Genomic DNA, 11,768 nt, shown 5'->3' on the forward strand with positions numbered 1-11,768 from the left:
AAAGGTGTAAGGTTCGCAATTAAGATCCAAAGACTTCATCATTTAAAGATACTTTTTAAAATTAACTCTTAATATAACAAACTGTACAGTTTATTAAGTATATGACATAAGAATCTGTGATTCTCTATTTGAACTTTTTAATATAATGCTGATGGAGAAACCACAACTACTTTGAATGAAAATTTTTCCACTGCATAAAGGCTAACTTTTGTTTTCCCCAAACACACATTCCTAAAGAAATTCAAAACACTTAAGTGCCTCCTGTGGACTTATAATTAGGATAATTTCTCTTTTGAAATAGTGATTGTCAATGCTAAAACATCCCCCAAATTTTTAAAGCAAAAAATGTATTTTTAAGGAAATTTAGGAATTTTCTATTTAGACATGAGAGTTTGCGCCCTTCAAAATAAATTTTAAAGATTCAATTATCCCTATAATTTTTTTTCTAAGAACAACTTCCAAGATGCAAATGAAGCCTCAAAGTAGACTATTTTCGCAACTTATTTTCTCTCAGTTTGCTTTCTCAAATGACAACCACTGTAGCTTAGGGATCAAAAGATTTGGTGCTGCTGGGGGTGGGGAAAAAAGCAATTCAGGTCCCCGGCAGCCAGATGAGGAAATCCTGGTTCGCTCCCCAATTAAATCACTGTTAATTAGAATTACCAGGTTACATAGTAAAGTCTTATTTAAATAATCGTAAACAAAAAAAAATCTGTTTCTTGAAAAGCTGTTCTCTGCAGGCTACTGTTTAACAGCAGGTAGTAAGGGAAGAATGAAATACAGTAGGAAATGTTTTAATCTTTCAAGTAAAGTTTTCTATTTATAGTTATTTCTAAACCACACTGAAAAGGCAGGTTAGCCACCTCACAATGGTTTTCTTCTAATTTTCCATTATCTAAGGTCTAACAGTCTTATCTTTTTCATAAAGACAAGCCATGGTGGAAAACAAGCAATAAATAGAAGACTGGGCCTGATTCTTGGAATACTGTATATCAAAGTTAATCCAGAGTTTGTTTTTTTGTTTTTTTTTTGTTTGTTTTTTAATATAAGAATAAGTTCAGACGAATCTGAATCTTCGGCTCTAACAGGGACGCAACAACCGAAAAAGAATTACCTGCTCAGTACTTCTTGTTGACTTTAAATAATGCTGGTATTTCTGAACCCTAGTCATCGATCAAAGGCATCCGTAAGCCCTTAAGAAATTACCTGAACCAGGAAAAAGTTGACCTTAAGAATACAAAAGTTTGAAAGAAAACGTTTTCTTTCACAACTGGTTGGTCTCAGAAATACTTTCGAAGTATTACAAAGAGTTGGGTATATTAGATCGCTACCTGTGTGGACATATTCAATAGCTACCTTCTATTTAAAATTGTTTCAAAGACTCTCTTATTCTTTGCTGAAATGCAAGATTTATCTGTTGATTCATAACTTCTGATTTTTCTGACTGTGAACCTTTTTCACATATAAGACGACTGGTTCACACAAAATAAGGCGTTTTTATTGTCCTACTTTAATAGAGTAGATTTGACCAACAATGTAAAATTTACTCGTAAGTGGCATCTTCCCAAATTTAACCTTCAACCTAATTATATAAATGGAAAAAATACTTAAATGGAAAATGTCATTTAACTTGGCTACAACACAAAAGTATACAAGAACCAAAAATTATGACAAGGCCCTGAAGTCCTACATGGGCTCGCTGAAAATAGTCTCCTAATGTGGAAGGAGCTATCCCGGCTTTTGAAATTCTGAAGCCAAAAGCTACCATCTGAATACAATTCATTAATGGACCAATTTATTCAACACAAACCAATAAATACCCACCTAGTTATAAAAACAAAGTGATGGTGTCTTAATACAGGATGAAACTCACAAATACAGCCCCAGGCCCCAGAACATGCAAGCATCATTAGCAATTTAAAGCCATCTTGCACAACAGGCTCTAAGAAGTGGTAGAAACTTCCTTTACCAATATCATACTTGCAGTTGGCACTTCTACCCTCCAATCTCCACTAACCTAAACCTAGATATTTAAACCTTTGCTCCACAACCCCAGGAAAAAGTAGAAAAATCTGAGAAACCAATAAGTTATGAATACAGAATACATGATTTGGGCATATGTTAGGAAATTTACCAGCAGTTTTTTCATTAGCTCATCTCCCTCCTCCCCCTCGCTAACTCCCTTTCACATGCTAATTCATGCAGTATATATACACACACACACACACAATTTTGCTATAGAATTCAAAATGATTTATGGATTAGGAACATGTCATGTTCATATTCTGATTACATGAAACAGAAATGCTCAGAGACAGTGGATGGTAAATATGAGATTGGAAATGTGGTCATCTCACACCTCAGCTGCTCAAAATCACCAATGAATCTGTTCATTGTTGCCTTTCACTGTTCTTCGGAGGTCACAGAACCTACTAAAAAACACCTGTTTGCTGTTTTACTAAAGAACAACAGTACTATAGTATGTTTTTTTTTTAATGGAAGTAGAAAATTCTGAGGTGACTCAGAACTAACTTTGATCTTTAAAGTCACAGAACTGAAAAGTTAGACTGTCATGGAAAACAACTGCTAATGTATTTTCAGGGATAAACATTCGGATGCTATGGTCTTAGCAAAAAAAGGGCATGATGTTATTTAGTGAACTCTCCAATTCCTCTAAAGTGTAATTATATAAAACATGCCTTTAATTACTTAGAGTGGCTTATTATCTTCCTTTGCTTGAAATATTTGTCTACTCCCTTATTCTCTTAAAATAAAATGAACAAGTGCAATATTCAGCATATACTTCCTCAAATCATTCATCTTCCTTTAAAATTATGACTAAGTGAGTTCATGTTTGTCTTCAAAACCTAAAAGCAACAACTGAAAATATCTAGCGCAGTCAGCACAGGGAATTCCTGGAAGGGTGATGGTGCATCAAAAGGCTAGCAACTCTACTGCAATAGAATAATAAAAACCATTAAAACCATTTAAAGGACTGTAAATTCAGCATCAGTGGCATTTCTGGCAGGAAAACATTTCTAAAATTCCACCTCCAGTTTATTTCTTCATGACACAAACCAAAAGACCTCCTATCTAGATAGCTATCTACTGCAAATAGTCATATAAAATAGAAATCAGTCGCTAGGATAAAAAGCCAGAAGAATTCATTTTCTCTGCTTGGAACCTAAGCAGTTTCATTTACTTTTGGAGAAAAATATTAATTAGTAAGTGAACGAGAAAAAAAAAAAGGTCCCACCATTCCAAATTTTTTTTTCCTTTTTTGGTAATTCTTCTGTGAGCATGTTAAGTTATAAAATATAATGAACATAAATTGTAAAACAGTAGACAATGCTCATTTTTACACTAGAAAATAAAACTTCCCACAACAGTCTAATATTTTCTTTAAAGCCCATCAAACTGCCAAAATCCCATTCTGTTTTCAACAAAAAGGAAATATTTGTAGCACTAAACTGGACTGATGCCACCTTAGCCTAAATGTATTGCTTGATAACATTCTTTTAAATGGTCCAGACGACTGAGGAAATGAGGCTGTGAAAGGGAAATTTGATTAAGAGTTAAAATTACCACTGAGTTCTTTAAAATGTACTAATGAATAATTAATAGCAAATGCAGTTCCTAGGCTTCCCTTACAACAATATTCTCAAGTAGAACTGAAAGTACTGTCTGTAGTACAATCCATCAGCTACGTGTCGCACAGGTGGATACAGGAAGTATAGACACACAGAAAGGCATTATGAAAAAACACACACTAATATGGGCCATAACATAGATCTGGGACTTGGGTAAAAAATCAGCATGATAAATTTTACGTCACGATTTACAACTTTAACACATTAACACCAAACCAAATCACCTCTTAAAAAGCTCACAAGTCAAAAGCACTAAAGAAATCCTTTGTTCCTATGATACTGTCTCCTTCTACCCTAACTGGATTCCAGCCTCCTCCTTTGTGACACGGGATTTTATTGATCTCAAACATGTTCACATTCAGAAATTAGTCTCCAAAGACATCCCAAGGGACTGCCAGCCACCTAGATACCGCACATCACAGACATCTCAGAAAAGGACAAGAGCTTTGAAAACATATCACTATTTGGTCAGCAACATTTAGTGAAGTTAACCAGGCTCTCTTGGAAACAGACTTTTCCCTTAACTGGTAAAAAAAAAATACCAGATCTACTCAAACTGGCAATAAATGTTTGATGAGTTAATAAATTTATAAAGGCGCAGATCCACCCCAAGATTTCTCCCCTTGTGTAACTCCTCATTCATTCAACAACTGAGCACCCAAGTGACCTATTTTCAGGTTACTTTCTTCACACCTGCCAGGTCACTGTCCTGATTGAGAAACTTCTTGCTAAAGCAATTAATTTTTAGTGCCTCCTAACTGTCCCGGGTGTTTGCATTCAATTTGAAATCTGTTACTTGTTAGACACTGTTCGGTCCTAGATCTTTCAGAGAATTGGGCGTTTATGGCGCAGAGAGGGGAGGAGACACGGATCTCCGAGAGCCTGCCCTTTATTCGGAAATGAGGAGATTTGAAAGGTGGAAGGCAGGGCAAATAAATAAATAAATCGGGTTTGCCGCCGAAGCGTTTGCGGGCCGGTACGAGCACCCTTTGTAATGCAGGCCTCCCGGGGCTAACGCCTGCGCTAATTGCTCCAGGGAGCTTTCCAAGTTCAAAAGTTCACCTTTTACGACCTCACAAAAGCTCCTTACACGTTACCAATAAAAACATTCCGCGGCAAACACTGAGGGGGAAAATATCAAACAGATACAAATAAAACACCCTGCGGGGGTAGCACAGAGCCGAGGGGAGGAGGGTGAGTAGGGCCCAGCCAGAGCCCCGAGGAACCTGAGGACTTGGCCCGGACGTGGGGGCAGGGAGAGAGCGGTGGGAAGGGCCGGGCCAGGTGAGGAATCCTCCGGCCCTGGGCTCCGGGATCGCGAAAGGAAGAGGAGAACTGAGGTTGGGCAGGCGCGGGCCAGGACAGACGGGTTTAAGAAGGGAAGAGGCAGGTGTCCCGGGCACCCGGTCGGGCCGGAGCTCTGAGCCAGCGGGCAGAAGGGGCTGAGCAGGGCGGGGGAACAGGCGGGCAGGAGAGCGCGGGGAAGGAGCGCAGAAAGGCGGGGTGCGGGGTCCGAAAGAGAAGAGAACCGCTGAGCCGGCAGCTACGGAACTGGGGGTCGGCACCGAGGTGGAGGCTGGGGCAGCAACGGAAGCGCGGCACCGCAGAAGAGAGGGAAAGAGGCTCCATAAAGGTGAGGGGCAGAGAAAACCAAGGGGTCGAGGGTGTGGCGGCGGCAGGGCGCAGAGGGAGAGTCCACGGAGGGAGGAGGGACCCGCGTGGGGGAGAGTTGTGGGGGGGAGGGGAAGGGGCTCGTCGCCGAAGGGACCCTTTGGGGAAGAGACCCCCACAGAAGAGTACCCGGGGGGGGGGGAAGGGGAGGCTGGGAGCGGAGGGAACCCGAGGGGGAGGGGGCCTCCCCACTGACGGGACTCGAGGTGAGGGGACCGGGGGAGAGCGAGAGGGGCCGGCGCAGAGGGGACCTGGGGGAGGGGGGAGGATTCGCGCAGAGGGACGGGGGGAGGGGAGGCCTGTGCTGAGGGGACAGAGGGGAGGGGAAAACGAAGGTCGGGGTGGAGGGAACCCGGCAGGGGGAGGATCCGCGCGGAGGGGAACCGGGAAGAAGGGGGAGGAGAGGGAGGGTCCGCGCCGAGGGGGACCGGGGTGAAGGTCCGCGCTGAGGGGATCCCGGGCCGCCGCGGCTTCCCAGAGTGAGAGTCCGCTGAGAGGAGGGGAATCCCCGGGGTAGGGGACTGGTTCTCGCCCGGCGAGACTCTGCACGCCCCTCACCCACCGTTGCGCGGCGGCGGAGGGAGCGCGGCGGGCGGCTCCAGGAACCCCGCCGAGCCCCCGCCGCCTCCCCCTCCGCTAGGCGGCCGTTCGTCCCGCTCCATGCGGTGGTGCTCAGGGCCCGCGCTCGGTTCGCTGCTCCGCCATGACCGGCGCCCTCGTCGTCGTCGTCGTCCGCCGGGGGGGAGGGGGCTGTCAGGGGCCGGCGGGGTGCCGGCCGCGGCGCTCTCTGGGCCCCGAGCCGCCGGGCTCCGCGCCCCTCCGCGCCGCGCCCCCTCAGCACTGGCCAGCTCCCACCCCCGACGTCACGCGCCGCTGCCACGCACTGCCCTACGGGGCACTCTGGGAATTGGAGTCCGCCGAGCGAGGCCGGCCACGCGGGACCCCACCAACTGAAGGGGTGGGAGGAAGGAAAAGCGGCCTTGAGAAGGGAAAGCCAAGGCCTTTCAATATCATGAACCCTGATGAAAACTTCTGGTAAAAATTGAATAAAGATTGCTTCAGGACCTTCTCTTTATTGTGATTTATCCATGTTCAACATCCCCTATGACGCCTCGTATCCCCCCGCCCCGAGAATGAGTCTTTCCTAGAAGGCGGATCGCGAAGGAGCCGGGTGAGCACGTGCAATGAAGCCCAGCCCTGTGGGCGGGGCTTATAGGGGGCGGAGCTTGGGTATTCACGAGGGCCTTCCTCCGCGGCTTCGGGACAAATTGGACCCGAGATTAAAGGGCCGGAGTTTAACTCGAGGTGACTGCGTTCGTATGCAAATGGAATCTATAAAACTCCGCTTTCCGGAGTACTCTTTAAAGCCTTTTACCTCCGGGTGGGCGGGAAAGGTTTAAGTTTCTCTTCCTCCTCTTTCATTCTCCCCCTGCCCAAAGAACAGAATGGCAAACTAAGCTTCAGGCCATTGATGCCGATAAAGAAACTCAGACTCTTGACTCCTGAGGTCTTGAAGCCCTCCGTTTGCGAGGGTCCTTACCCGGTTCTGTTCGCCTTCCCTTCTCCTCAGCTTTCCTATCTGTAAAATGGGGTTGGAATAGGGACGGGGTCCAATTGGAAGATCCCAATCTCCCCCACACCCGCTCCTTGCCTCAGTTTCCCAGAGCAAAATCCCGGATTTTGCAATTTCCGCTGCTGAGCCCACCTCCTGCGGCCACCAGGTGGCGCGCGGCCTCCAGCCTCTGGGCCTGCCGGGGGCGTACGCCTTCAGCGACCCTCTCAGGAAAGGGCTCATCGCGGCTGCCTCCCAAGGTCTAACTAAGCTCTACCTGGCCTGTTCGAAAACAAAGAACAAGAACACTGGTTCCTTGCCCACCTCTACTCTGCTGGGTTATGCTGCAGCTTCCTCACTGGCTGCCCATTCCACACCCTGACCCCTACCCCGCCCCACCAATCAGTTGGCTCCTCTATGTCATTGCTTGCTTAATTTTCAAGTCCTCATCCTGGCATTCGCACCCCTGCCTGGTCTGACCCCTGCCACATTTCCCATTATACCCCTTCCCTCACCTGCTAGGCAGGATGTTTTGCAATGCTTCCCTGCATTTATGGGTTGGTTGGCTGTTCCTTACCGACACCGGTTAACCTGTACTGCATCCTTAATCTGCTCGGGCTACCGTTCTGAGAGATTTACATTAATGCTATGCTCTGAACCTCATATCTGCTCTATGAGGTAGCTCCAACATTGCCGCTATCACACACTGATGAAATCACCCATCAGTAATGGGGATTCCAAAGCCAGTCGGTCAGACACCTGAACCTGAACGCTTGGCTCCTTCACACTACTGGCTTCACCCAACACAATCCCAAACTCCTATTCATCTTTCAAGATCCTGTTCAAATAGCCCCTCACGGATATTAATATCTCCCACCAGGGAACATCTAGTTCCCCTCTGTGTTCCCTTACTGCTCTGTTGAGCTCTCTGAACTCTCTGTGGACTGTGAGAAATGATCTCTCTGTGATTGCTTCCCCACTACCGTTCCCCAGCCCCAGAGGGGGAGGGGAGCCCTTAGAGTTGGGGGTCGTGGGGGGGGAGGGAGACAGAGGAGATGGGTCTTCTGGGCCATTCCCTCAGTTCTGGGTTCTAAAATGAGTTAGGACCAGGTGGCCTTCCTAGAGCCAAAGCTTGCTTTTGTCATAGACCTCTGGAGGCAGTGAGTTCCCCTTCCTTGGAGATCCAATCAGGGCCTAAGTGGCACTGCAGAAACCTCCGGAAGGACTGGGGTTTCAGTGGTGGATGAAATTCTAAATCGACTCTCAAAGATGGACAGAAAAGTTCAGCCAAATGCTCAGTCCTTGGAAGTAGCTCCTCCTCATCCTTCAGACTCCAGCTCTGTTGTCACTTCCTCCCAAAAGCCTTTCTATAAACTTATTTATTTTATGTATTTATTTTTGGCTGAGTTGGGTCTTCGTTGCTGCGCACAGGCTCTCTCTAGTTGCGGCGAGCGGGGGCTACTCTTCATTGCGGTGCACAGGCTTCTCGTTGCGGTGGCTTCTCTCGTTGCAGAGCACAGGCTCTAGGCGTGCAGGCCTTGGTAGTTGCAGCACGCGGGCTCAGTAGTTGTGGCGCATGGGCTTAGTTGCTCTGCGGCATGTGGGATCCTCCCAGACCAGGGCTCGAACCCGGGTCCCCTGCATTGGCAGGCGGATTCCTAACCGTTGCGCCACTCGGGAAGCCCCCAAAAGCCTTTCTAGATCTCCCTTTTTTCTCACTCTCATCATTATAACCCCAACTGCTGAGCACAGAACCTGAACACAGTAGACACTCAATAAATAATTGCTGAGTGGGTGAAAAAACAAGTAAAACATATCTGATTTTTCTACTTAATAAGTGCAACTTTGGTTACCTCCAAGCCTCAAAGTCCTGGTTTCTAAGGGGGGAGGGATAATAGTGATAGTTACTACCTCACAGGATTGTTATGAGAATCAAATAAGATGATGCATGCAAAGCAATTAATATAAGGTCTGGCATAATAAATGGGACCTGTTAACTAATGTTATTTAAAGAGTGGTCCTAATTCCCAGTTACTTCTCTTCTGAAAATGCTTCTTGGGAAGAGTCAACTACCACAAAACTGAGAAAGGTGAGGGAAATGACTGTGTCCTGAGACCCCAGCCACTGACTGTTCTAAGCAGAGAGGGTCCTGTGAGGTAGGCACTTACTGTGGACCCTTTCCCTTACATTGTCCCCCCAACAATCCTGAGAGGTCAATACTTTTCTCCCCAGATTACAAATGAGAAAACAGGCTCAGAAGGACAGGTGAAGAAGACTCCCCCCACCAGCAGGACAAATGACAAAAGAGCTAGGAAGGAAAATATCTAAGAAGAATGAAGGATCTGGGGGTGGGGGGAGTGCTGAGGTCAGAGGTAGACAAACAACCAGTCAGAGCTACAGCTAAGAACAAGGCAGGTAAGGGCTCCACCATGAGGGCCTTGTCCTGTGGTGGGAGAGACAGACACTAATCAAACAAAATAATCACATACCCACAATTACACATAAGTGCTACGACTGAGAACATGCTTAGAAGTTCCTGGTGCTATGGGAGTGTGTGACAGGGCTCAATTTGGTCAGGGGCGGGGACGGGGGGATAATGAGCATTGAAGATGGAAGGATGAGTAGGAATGAGTCACAGTGAGTGGAGAGAGAGAGTTTCAGGGGGAAGGAACAGCCTGTGCAAAGGTCCCGAGGTCATGTTGAAACAGAAAATTCATTGTGGCTGGAGCCTACCCAGGGACAGAGTGCAGGAGACAAGGGTGAAAAGGAGGAAGCCGGAGGAAACCATGGGGCCATGTGGGAGAACAGCCAGCAGGGGGGGCAGAATTCTCTGATGACAGCAGCCTTGCTCTTCCAAGACCTAGCCAGAGAGTCCCAGCCAGGCTGCATGGGGAGAAAGGGCTGGGAAAGGGAACCCCCACCAGGTTCTGTTTGTTTTAAGTACATTTTGTCTATTATCTGAATAGATAGGAAACACACTGCAAAATTCCCAGGTTGCAAAAAAGTATTCAGTGAAAAGTAAGCCTTTCTCCTTACTGGATTCCCAGCAGCTGGCTCTCCTCCTTATCCATTAATTGTGTCCATTCCCAGATTGTGCACATAAGAACACACACCATATTTGTTTTGTACACTAATCTAGCCCTCCCCAGGGGATCTCTAGTTATGAAAGAAGCTAATTTGTACTGAACACCTACTGCACATGATTCTTTAATTCAACTGAGAGTTATGGACCACCTGACCTTGTGCTGAGCCAGTGGTTCTCAAATTTTAAATCCCCTGGAGGGCTGGTTAAAAACCACAGATTGGGGACTTCCCTGGTGGCGCAGTGGTTACGAATTGGCCTGCAAATGCAGGGGTCACGGGTTCGAGCCCTGGTTCGGGAACATCCCACATGCCGCGGAGCAACTAAGCCTGGGAGGCACAACTGCTGAAGCCTGCATGCCTAGAGCCTGTGCTCCGCAACAAGAGAAGCCACCGCAATGAGAAGCCTGTGTACCGCATCGAAGAGTAGCCCCTGCTTGCCGCAACTAGAGAGAGCTCACGCGCAGCAACGGAGACCTAATGCAGGTCTTCGTTGCAAAAAAAAAAAAAAGCAAATTGGATCATTTCACAGCCCTGATTTTAAAAAACCTTCTTTAAAACAAACAGATTGTTGGGACTTCCCTGGCGATCCTGTGGCTAAGAATCCACGCTTCCGCTGCAAGGGGCACGGGTTCGATCCCTGGAGAAGGAAATAAGATCCCAAAAGCCGCACGGTGGGACCAAAAAAAAAAAAAGAAACACACAGATGGTTGGGCCCCACCCCTGGAGGAGCTTCTGCCTCCTTAGGTTGAGGCCTTATATTTGCATGTCTAACAAGTTCCCAGGTGATGCTGAGGCTGCTGGTCCAGGGACCACACTTTGAGAACCACTGAGCTAGCTGCTTGTGGACAAAGTATGTGGACAGGAAGGCCTTATTCCTCTCCCACAAGAGAAGGCATGAACAGACACAAAGAAACACATACCAACAATATAGTTCATAAAGTGATAGATTCCATGAGGAAAATGAAGAGGGTGGAGGAGTGCAGGAAGGGGAAGTGCTGGAAAGTAAGGATAGGGTAGGCGTGGAAGGTAGCAACACTTGAGGGCACAAATCAGTGTTCCTTTTTGAGCAGTTGAAGTTTACAAAGCCAGGCAAGCACACACAAGAGGAGGCTTCTTGGGCTCAAGGGAGGGGTAATCTACAGACGTAGTGAGGAGAGGTTAGAAAAGGGGGTCCACTCCCCCTCACCCCCACCCCCACCCCCACGGCGTGCACAGAGGCAGAAGGACTTGTAGAAGTGACTGAGTCGTCCGCGTTGAGATCCGAGGGCAAATCCGAGAGAGGAGAGTTGGAGAAGGGGGCGTGATCAAGAGCTGTGGATTCTGAGAGGGTAGAGAGGTGCCGCTTTGGATTGGGTTGCAGGAGGGCCCAGAGACCCCAACAAGGCATTTCCATAGTGAGACTGAAGACCCCTGGAGCGCCGGGATGAGCAGGGAATTTGAGGACTGGCGACCGCAGATGGTTCCTCAGGAAAGTTTTGTTGCTCAGGAAGCGGAGAAATGAGGCGCTCCCTCAGGCGGATGGGGAGGGTGTTTAAAAGGTTGCAGTGCTGGAGTTTAGTTGGGGGTTGATGGGAGAGATCTCGGAGGGAGGAAGAAATGGAACATGCAGGAGAGAGGGGTCTGAGCCTTGAGAAGGGTAGAGCTGGCAGGGTCTGAGTGTTCAGAGAACTCAAAAGTTTCGCCTGCCCTGGAAACATCACTCATCTGAAATTTACAACCAACTCCAAAAGGAAAGCACTATTTTCCCCGTTTAACAGACGAGGAAACTGAAGCTCAAAGAGGTGAAGAGACACGTCCAAGGTCCCACATCT

General features: G+C 47.3%; 1 protein-coding gene across 2 annotated transcripts in view; it reads right to left on the reverse strand.

The window, feature by feature from the left end:
• Positions 1–6,015, reverse strand: part of NR6A1 (nuclear receptor subfamily 6 group A member 1) — a 206,960-nt gene extending 200,945 nt beyond the window's left edge. For both annotated transcript variants that reach the window (XM_033858582.2, XM_033858581.2), the window contains exon 1: positions 5,884–6,015. In XM_033858582.2, the coding sequence (XP_033714473.1) occupies positions 5,884–5,983 (100 nt within the window). In that variant the 5' untranslated portion in view covers positions 5,984–6,015. The remainder of the gene's footprint in view (positions 1–5,883) is intronic.
• Between the last annotated feature and the right edge of the window lie 5,753 nt (positions 6,016–11,768).

The sequence above is a fragment of the Tursiops truncatus genome, chromosome 6 (assembly GCF_011762595.2).
Source record: "Tursiops truncatus isolate mTurTru1 chromosome 6, mTurTru1.mat.Y, whole genome shotgun sequence".
Classification (NCBI taxonomy): Eukaryota; Metazoa; Chordata; class Mammalia; order Artiodactyla; family Delphinidae; genus Tursiops; species Tursiops truncatus.